Source organism: Phoenix dactylifera, chromosome 8 (assembly GCF_051530095.1).
Source record: "Phoenix dactylifera cultivar Ajwa chromosome 8, Ajwa_hap1_PhDact_Kaust_v1.1, whole genome shotgun sequence".
Lineage (NCBI taxonomy): Eukaryota > Viridiplantae > Streptophyta > Magnoliopsida > Arecales > Arecaceae > Phoenix > Phoenix dactylifera.
Window position 1 is genome coordinate 378276 of NC_143197.1, and position 9882 is coordinate 388157.

General features: G+C 36.9%; 1 protein-coding gene across 2 annotated transcripts; it reads left to right on the plus strand.

Annotated features, from left to right (window-relative positions):
- The first annotated feature begins 156 nt into the window (after window positions 1-156).
- On the plus strand, window positions 157-7915 carry LOC103722656 (serine/threonine-protein phosphatase PP1). 2 transcript variants are annotated; one of them, XM_008813292.5, is made up of 4 exons: window positions 157-660; window positions 2597-3156; window positions 3233-3456; window positions 7530-7915. In XM_008813292.5, exons 1-3 carry the CDS (start codon window positions 483-485, stop codon window positions 3419-3421), a joined length of 927 nt encoding a protein of 308 aa, XP_008811514.1. In that variant the 5' UTR covers window positions 157-482; the 3' UTR covers window positions 3422-3456; window positions 7530-7915. The 2 variants fall into 2 exon arrangements, with proteins under 2 accessions (XP_008811514.1, XP_008811515.1); XM_008813293.5 differs by having other exon boundaries at window positions 160-660; window positions 7602-7915.
- Window positions 7916-9882: the final 1967 nt, after the last annotated feature.

Sequence of the window (9882 nt, forward strand, 5' to 3'; positions counted from 1 at the left end):
GCGGTCCTACACCACAAGTCTAAGCAGTGGCCAAAGTAGTGAGCTCCGGTCCACAATTTAATCGTCATCGCAGCGATTCGAACTTGGGACCTTGTGGTTAGAATTGCTGCCCAGTACCACTAGGCTACCACCTTGGTGGCTCACCGTCGCGTCTTTGCCAGCCACGAGGATCCAACTTCCAACGCGACGTTTCCAAAGAACAGATCTCGTCGAGGAATAGCATCGAGCCAATTTCCACGTCAGGAAAGAACGCATACGAGTATCATCGGCGACTCCGCAGCATTGGGGTTGCAGACCCGCTTTCCTACATTACGCATTCCTCCTCCTCCTCTCTCTTATATTATTTTCTTATTTTATTTATCAGCGAGACGAGTTGAAGATTGAAGCGAAGGTTGTTGTGGTGGTGGTGGTTGTTTTTTTCTTTTTTTGTTTCCAACAAAAGAAGAAAGAGGGTTGTTTGTTTTTAGGGTTTGGGCAGGCGGATGGATCCGGTGTTGCTCGACGACATCATAAACCGCCTGGTGGAGGTGCGGTCGGCGAGGCCGGGCAGGCAGGTCCAGCTATCCGAGCCGGAGATCCGGCAGCTCTGCGTTGTCTCGCGGGATATCTTTCTTGGCCAGCCTAATCTATTAGAGCTCGAAGCTCCCATCAAGATCTGCGGTCAGCTCTCTCTCTCTCTCTCTCTCTCTCGGATCTGTAGAGATCCTTGCCTCGTTCTGTTTCTTGTTTAATCAGTTCAAAAGGTTTGTCTAGGATCCTTGTCCCAGGTTAGAGATTTGCTTTGGTGGTTTGGGAGAATCTTGGCATAAATACGGGAAGAAAGTTGAGTTCTTTCCCGGGGAAAATGATATTGCGAGTTCAGATGAAATCTAGGGTTTGCTTTCGAGAAAGATGGGTAGAATTTTTGATAAAGATTTGATATTGGAATATGCAATTGTGCACATTGCTACGCTTTTAGGGTTTTGCTGTCACACTGTGTGATCCCTTTTTCCCTCACGGATGTCTATGATCTTTTGCCATTTAATGGTTCAACTGTTTACAGTTGCTTTTTCACCAATTGGAAATTGTGAGGAAACTGCCATCATTATTTTTATTTTTTTCGCATATCTGTATTAGAGGCATAATTCCTGCTGGCTGCGTATTCTCCAGCTTGCAAGGCTGTCAAGAAAAATAACTCTGAAACTCGTGTATCTTCCTAGTGATGCAATCAACCTGCGAAAGTTCAACTCTTTCAATTTGATACAGTCAACAATGGAGACAACCTACATGCTATATTATATCTATTGCGTTGCCCTAAACTAAAGAATAAAGCACTAGCAATAAGATTCGGGGGACAGGTAACCGGGAAAAGTGAAAAGATTTGAGATAGGATTGCAAAAGGAAATCAACTGTAGCAGAATTGAGACAGGATTTGAGATTTGAGATAGGATTGCTTTGATGCCTACACTTTAGTTGGTTTGGGAGCCTCCAAAAATCCAAGAAGATGAATGCTAGTTGTGTGTATCAAATGGCAGCAGTGATCCCACAATGACCTGCACTCTGTAGCCTGAGCACTTCAGATAAGGTTCTATGATGTTACCTGCGTTTATGCATGTAAAATCACATAAATTGATGTAATTGGACCCTTTGTTCTTACATTATATCATGTATAATATTGTTTTAGGATGTGCGATATTTCATAATGTTGTAGAAATTGTATACATTTAACAAAGCATATGATGTGATTGCTGTTATCAGTAGATGTTGTCATGTACTGTTTTAGTTGGTTTCCTGACCAAAATAAAAAGTAATGACTTTGGATTATTACTGTTATGGCTTATTGAATCTTGTCAATTTCGTCAAGTTCAAACCTTCTTCATGAAGTAGTCCAAGCTTTCGTTCTTTATTAAGTTTAGAATGCTTTTTAGGGCAGGACCGTTACTCTTCTTTTTCACATTCCTCTTATGACTGCACTGAATTTGTTCAACTGCAACTATGCACGAATATTTTCAGTATGGTTAACCAAGGATATTACTGGATACTGGACATACAATTTGGTTACATCGTTCATGAGATACTTAGCAATAACTGGTCGTGTTTCATAGTTCATTAAGGCCCTGTTTGTTCCAGAATAAACATGAATAAAACTGAACTTTGTTCAGTTTTCCAGCTTTATTTAGGTTTATTCAGCCAAAGAACTTCTTTGGCTCTGGAATATAAACCCAGTAATGAGGGTCATTTTTGGGAAATTCAAAAAATAACTGAAAAGCTCATTTTTGAATTTTGATTCTTGTTCGGCCTTAACCTGGTTAAAACTATTCGAGGGAGAGGGCCCTAAAATAGCTCTACTTGATTAACAAGGAATAAGTGCCTACTCCAATAAAGTTATTAATATATGCTGGTTAAAATTGTTTGGGACCAGCAACAACCTAATTATTTACAATAATCAATTATTGAACCAGCCGCCACACACCTTTATATGTCTCTATGTTATGAGATATTATCATACAATTCCTTTCTCAAATCTTGTGATTATTATCCTAGAAATATTTTTCCTATTTTTTTGGTCAAAAAAATGTTTTTCCTATTGATAATTCCCTTATTATATATCTTTCAGGTGACATTCACGGCCAATACAGTGACCTTCTAAGACTTTTTGAATATGGAGGTTTTCCACCTGAGGCTAATTATTTGTTCTTAGGTGATTATGTGGATCGGGGAAAACAAAGCTTGGAAACTATATGTCTTCTTCTTGCGTACAAAATTAAGTACCCAGAGAACTTTTTTCTTCTAAGAGGAAATCATGAATGTGCCTCAATAAACAGGATATATGGATTTTATGACGAATGTAAGCGTCGATTTAATGTGAGACTGTGGAAGGTCTTTACTGATTGCTTTAACTGCCTCCCTGTAGCTGCCCTAATTGATGATAAAATACTATGCATGCATGGTGGTCTTTCTCCCGATCTTTCAAACTCAGATCAGATTAAAAACTTAACTCGGCCAACTGATGTCCCAGACTCTGGTTTACTATGTGACTTACTTTGGTCAGATCCTGGAAGGGATGTTCAAGGTTGGGGAATGAATGACAGAGGGGTTTCATACACTTTTGGTGCTGATAAGGTTTCAGAATTCTTACTAAAGCATGATCTGGATCTTGTCTGTCGGGCCCACCAGGTTATAAATTAATCTGTATTCTGTTTCTTGTAGAGTTTGCTTCTATTTGTGTACTGAGTAATTTCCATACTTGCAGGTTGTTGAGGATGGCTATGAATTCTTTGCTGACAGACAACTTGTCACTATATTTTCAGCCCCAAATTACTGTGGCGAATTTGATAATGCAGGTGCAATGATGAGTGTTGATGAAACTCTAATGTGCTCTTTTCAAATTCTCAAGCCTGCAGAGAAGAAACCAAAATTCATCATGTCAACAAAAATATGATAATAATGAAGCCTGTTTTTTCTATCATCATCAAGGTTAGTTGTATAAGATCATACCTGCTGTTTTATACGCTTCTCTGTCAGTAGTTGACTTTAGATGATTGTGAATGAGTATCCCTCCACAATGGTTCACAAGAAGTTTCTACATCATGCCTTAATTATGGGTGCTTGCTTCACAAACAGACAAACAGACAAACACACAACACTACACACGCACACAAACAATATCAATCATATTCTTGAGTTCAAGTGTGTCAACTTTGGACAAATTGATGTTGGTAGCAGCTTGTCTTAGTATTGCTGGATAAGAAAAATACATTACTCTTTTGTAACTTAACAAGGGTTGAGAAATTGGAACATGCATTTGCTGTTTGCTATTATATTTCTAGCGTGTGGAAGGAATTCTCAAGATTCTGAGAGAGATATTTTGGAAAGAAGCAACAAGAAGTTAATACTGTTGATTCTTTCTGTTTTATTTTGTTTCATGAGAAGTGATACCCAATGAAGAGATTTTATGAGGGCTAGAACTCTCTCCCCTGCCCCCCCCCCCCCCCCCCCCCCCCCCCCCCTTCTCCCTCTCCTCCTCATGCAACTACTAAAAGTTTTGAGGTTAAAACACACCATGGAATAACAGAAGTGTACTGGGAAAATAGGTTTTGTTTTTACTTCTTCATCTTTAGCTGTTCTTGATCTTCACCTAGTCTGTTTCCCTCAGATCTCCAATTGACTTGAGATAAAATCTCATGACATACCTTAATTCAGAGTTCAGATCCTTTTGTGCGTTTACGTGACTTGACCATTCAACAAACCCTTTTTTCTCTAAACTCGTAAGATCCAAAGGCCTAATAATTACCCTCATTAACATAAGTTTCAGATATTTCTGTTAAAATTTGTTTATATTACATATTTGTATAGAATATTGTCATGTGATCATGTATTAATTCAGTCAAGAGGATGAAGATACAAGACAAGCACCTGGATCATATAAAAAGATAAAGGGCAGGACCAAATGCATTTCAGCATAATTGATGGTCACCGTACTGCAACTAAATGTTCAACATCAAATTCTGGAAGGAAGTGCTCAAAACTTGCTGTTTTTTGACATCAAGCATATATACATCCATGTGTATATGTGTATGTACACATACATTTATACATATGTACATACATGGAGATATCTATGGATGCATATGCATATGCATATGTATATGTATGGGGTGGAGTATAATTCTCTAGAGATCATGATGATCAACATGTGGATCTTTTATTTAGGTGTCCTATTATTGATTTTAGATGTGAGAGGAGCCGATACCCTCTCCTCTCAAGAGGATCATAGTCCACCCCTATTCTTACACATACACATATATGTATGTATCTTAGGGGATGGACTACGATCCTTACGAGAGGAGAGGGTATCGGCTCCTCTCACATCTAAAATCAATAATAGGACACCTAAATAAAAGATCCACATGTTGATCATCATGATCTATACTACCACCACAAACCATGTGTTTTGGCGATCTCTAACGTACGAATCAAATGGGTGAAAAAAAATCTAAAGTTAAATAATACAAGGGCATATTATTGTTATGGTCTAAGTATCAAAATCTATTAATTTTCACTCTATATATGTTTTGAAATACCCAGGTCATAATTAATAAGGTGGATATTCAATTTAAATGCTTTATCATGTATTTTAGTATATTAGTACAATATAAATTGTCAATTTTTGTATTCATTTGATGCATAAATTAGAGATCATCAAAATGTGGGATTATTGGTTTCTAGGCATTTTTAGTGGTATAGATCATGATCAATGGTGAGGAATCTTCAATTTGGATTCTCCATTATTGATTTTGGAATTAATATGAATAGATTCCTTGTTCTCTTGAGAGGAATGTTGTCCATTATTAAACCTAGTTGTTTATAGGTTCTACTCGGTTATAATTCAAGCAACATTGTGGACATCATATAATAATTTGTTTGACACTAATCTGTAGGCATGTTCTAAATCAACCCCGCAATCTTTTTCTATTCTTTCTTTTATAGATTGTTCATCTCCACAATCTTCTCAGAATCCATTTGATGCAATGCAGTCTAGTCAGTTTCTTAAATAACTCGATAAGTATCCATGGTAGTGTTTAATAAATAAGTGTAACATGTGGCATCTTTTGTATCTTGCACCTCTATTTTGAACTTTTTATTTTTTATTTGTTTATGAAAGCATGGAAATAAATTCCTGATTCAGGATATGTTAGAAACTAGGGATTGTAAAGAATATGGAAAAAAGATAACTGATATAGAGAAAATGTCAATAAACAGGACAAATTCAAAAAAGTTAAAATAAGTTTGAGGTATACATTAAAAGAACTTCTATTATTAGTACAAATTGTTTGAAATTCATAAAAACATGATTTGTCATCAAATATACATAAATTTGAACCAAAAATGCTTTTAAAGAAAAGTGAAAATAATTGGATTGTGTCTTGGTAAGTTAGAGATTTTTTTATTTACTTGGTATGGAAATAGTGGATGCATATGGAACATATTCAACTTGTCTTAATGATGACGGATATTAATTTTTGAACTGATCATTTCACATGGATTTCACACCCGCTTCCAACTTCGAAGATGAGGTCTGCAACATAAAAATCTGAACAATGACTATGATCTACGAGGTTTGAGATGTGTATAAACCAAAGTGAATATTTTGGAGACCAGTTGCCTATGTGTTTGTGTCAAGATTGCACAATCATTTCAAGCATAGCTTCCTAAGTCAGAAGTCTGTTAGTAACAAATGTAGAAAGAAAATTTTAGTGGCATCTTTTGATGTGGATCTGCATGAGAAGGGAAATTAATCTGGTCTTCAGTATTAACAAATGTTTGAACAGAACCTACCAAGCTATAGGTTTATTGTTTCAATTTTTTTTTGTAATTTGTGATACCAGAGTAGGGGTGAAAGTGGATCGAATAATATCTGTCTGGATCTATTTTTCGTATTCAAAGCTATCTAGATGTGGATAGAAATTTGAGCATCCGACTAATATCCGTATTCGTATCCATATCCGTAAAAAAAAAAGGATATGGATATGGATAGATAACTATCGGATTCGTATTCGAATATCCGATTCTATTTGTAACTCTATTTAATTTTATATGACACTCATGAATTTTTTAAAAAAATAAATGACCACATTGACTTGCTATTAACTTGATTTATTATCCACTAGTAATATCTTTGATTCTGTGACCATAAAGTTTGATTATCCGATTTATATTCGTATTTATATCCATATTTTTAGTATCCGTTTTGTATCCGTATTTATTTAAATTAAATATGGGTATGAATTTTTGCATTTGATTAACGTTTGTATCTGTATCTATATTCGTCAAACAAAACAAATATAGATATGGATATGCTAGTATCCAATTAGATTTGTATTCGATCGGATTTCAGTCCTATACTAGAGTTAAGAGACCAGAAAAATACAAGATCAATGGAGAGAGTTATATGTAAGAAATGTTATGATTTTAGGACTAGATCAGAAAATAGTGAATAAGACATCTCAGATGCGCTAATATTTGTATATTCCAGTAATGGAGAAATTCTCAAAATACAATATAACCTGATACTTCAATGATTCTAGACTTGTTGAATGTGGATAGTTATTGACATAAATGCCTGCAACTATTGGTGCATTTTGGATGGAATTCTATTGGTTCTGTTCCAAATCATGGTTTCATAGAAAACTGATATATAGCCTGGTCCAATAGCTGTCGAAATGAGATGTATTTATAAACAAATTATTTTATTTAGGATGAAGAGATAAACAGTAAGAGAAGTTTAACTGGTGCATGATGTTATCAGGAATGGTGGATTTAATTTAATGCGCTTTAATTTTGAATTTAAGCTGTCAAGGTAATAGAATCATGCAGTTATAATAACTTGTTATTAAGGCTTGTGATATTTGTCTTCATAGACTACCAAAAGTAAGTAGGTGATTATTATTTTGTACATTGACACTTGTCTTCATATTGTTTTGCTGCCGGAATGAAGTACTCTGCTTTTGTTTTTTGCTTTTTATTTACAATACTTTTTTCCTTTCCAGTTGCAGAATCAATTTTGTATTCTGGAAGCATCTAGTTTGTTCATTTTCATGGAGGCTGTAAACCTGTTTCAGGCTACTTGCAGTGATGGATACAAGGAAAATGAGGCTGCAGAACTTCTTAACCTACAGAAACGGACTTGGAGTCATAAATGCTATTAGTGAAGCTGAAATAATGTGACATGGCCGTCAATCATTCACTATGTTGAAGCAACTATTGTTCTTAGATAGCAAGTGCCAAATTTGTTTTCTTTTCTCTGTTTGTAAAATTATGTTGCAAGGACACATAAATTGATGCTGAAAGGATAAAGTATCCTACTATTCTCTTTAACATCCTCAATCAGCAACTCTGATCATTTTGCCCCTTGGGCAACCCAAAGACATAAAAAGATTCTGATAACTCCATGCTGTTCATGTATTGCTTATTGGAAAATTTGCAATGCATGAAACGGACTCTTTCATTCTCTGGAAGCAGTCAGAATACTATCTCCAATACCAATTTCGGATACCATTTTTAAGCCATGGATTTGCTTTAGGTGATTTCTGTCATGTCTGTCTGTCATTTTGATGCCTGTAACTTCTTTTGAGCAAGCCAGTCCGGGTAAGCTGTTCAAGTCAATTATCTGGGATTTTTGCTCTGATCTGCTAGTACATTGGAGGCTTGAGTTTGTACTGTAGTTCATCCGCAATTGAGAGGGTGCGCTCTCTCAAGGATCCAGATATTCTGACACGCATCTTCAAGGCAACATGCAGCACCTATCTTGAATTCCGTTCTGTTTGCTAGATTTTCTTCTTCTCTAGCTCCTCCTGCTGCTGGGTCACATTAGCCGACACAGGCCACAAAAACCAGTCTAGAGAGCAACCACCTGCGCTCTTTTGTGTCATCAGTCCTCACTCAAATGGGCCGCAGCAGCAAGTTGCAGCACTTCCATCCGATCCGAGCACAAACCATACCGCTGAACCAAAGATAAAGGGTACCATCAGGGGTTTGATTGGGTGAGCATGGGATAACAAGTAGGGATTAACCCTTCTGCTCTTGAACATAAGAAAAATGTCAGTGGGGGCCACCCTTTACTTCGAGATATTCGGGCTACGATGAGAGAGGAAATAGCCTTCCAGGCTAAACATGTATTCAGAGATGTAAACGGGACTGTTGAGTGGGTGACGTCTTACGTGGCCAATCACTTCGGAGGTATCTTGTAGGTTGGAAAGGGGAGCTGTTTCAGGTCCTTTTATTTTCTAACTTTATTGGATGTATCCGTACCAAATATATATGAATCATCCGTTTTAGCAAAAGAAAAAAAAAAAGAGAAAGAAACATAAGAAAATCATCCAACACAAGATGAACATAGGTATTCTTTCAATTTTATGTTGGAAACCGCTTGCAGGCTAAGTAAAGCAGTACAAATCCATCAGAATAAATGATGATGGTGAGCTTAGGATAAATGATGATGTTGGCTTCTATTGTCAGCTCGGGACTTACAATTACACCTCCAAATTGGCTCGACAGCACCTACTCCCCCCCACCCCTACCCCTAAAGTATCTCGGCATGCAAGCCTCTTCACACCAAAAAGTCCTCCAAAGCGGATTGGCAGTTCCATCCAAAAAATTGAATCAAAGCTGGCTTCTTGAAAAAGTAATCTACTCTCATTTAGTGGCAGGCTTACTCTAATCAATTCGGCCCTCTCGGCAATCTCCATCTACAGTACTCGTTTTACAACTTGCCGGCCTGGGTCATCAAGAGAGTAGAAAAATGCGGAAGGGATTTTCTTTGGAAAAAACAAGCTTCCTCTTCTGAAATTGCATCCAGAATTAACCAGAAAATGGTCTGCTTGGAAAAGGAAGGAGGAGGCGCAGGAGAGAAGGTTCTTAATTACATGAATTGGTCACTTCTGACTAAATGGGGATGGAGATATCTTAAAAACAACCCGGGTCCTTAGCAGAAAGTAAATTCATCGGAACGACTATAAGAAAATTAAGTTGTCTCTATATATGTTGGAAGCCAAAAAGGAGGTGCTCAAATCTCTGGCCTGATGTGATTAACTTACTACAACCATTTTGGAATAGAACCCATTATGAAGGTGGAAATGGCCTTGGCATACCATTTTGGAAAGATTGTTGGCTTTGTGAAATTCCATTGAAGTCATTATTCCCCACCTTATTCAGTTTGAGCAGGCAAAGAAATCTGGTTTGGTTGCTCCTTTTTTCACGCCCACCACTAATTCATGGAAGCTACACAGCCCTTCCTCGGCCTTATGAAGATCTCATGAAGAAATAAAGCTACTAGCCCTTGCTGTCTAGCTATTACTTGCATATCTTTTCTATCTCAACAAAAAAAGGTTTTCTTGAAGCATG

Bases quoted from the DNA above. Each gene is read 5' to 3' on its own strand.
- LOC103722656 (XM_008813292.5), top strand. From the start codon at position 483: ATGGATCCGGTGTTGCTCGACGACATCATAAACCGCCTGGTGGAGGTG. The intron at 661-2,596 runs GTCAGCTCTCTC...TATATCTTTCAG, and splicing joins AGCTCCCATCAAGATCTGCG to GTGACATTCACGGCCAATAC. The intron at 3,157-3,232 runs GTTATAAATTAA...CCATACTTGCAG, and splicing joins TTGTCTGTCGGGCCCACCAG to GTTGTTGAGGATGGCTATGA.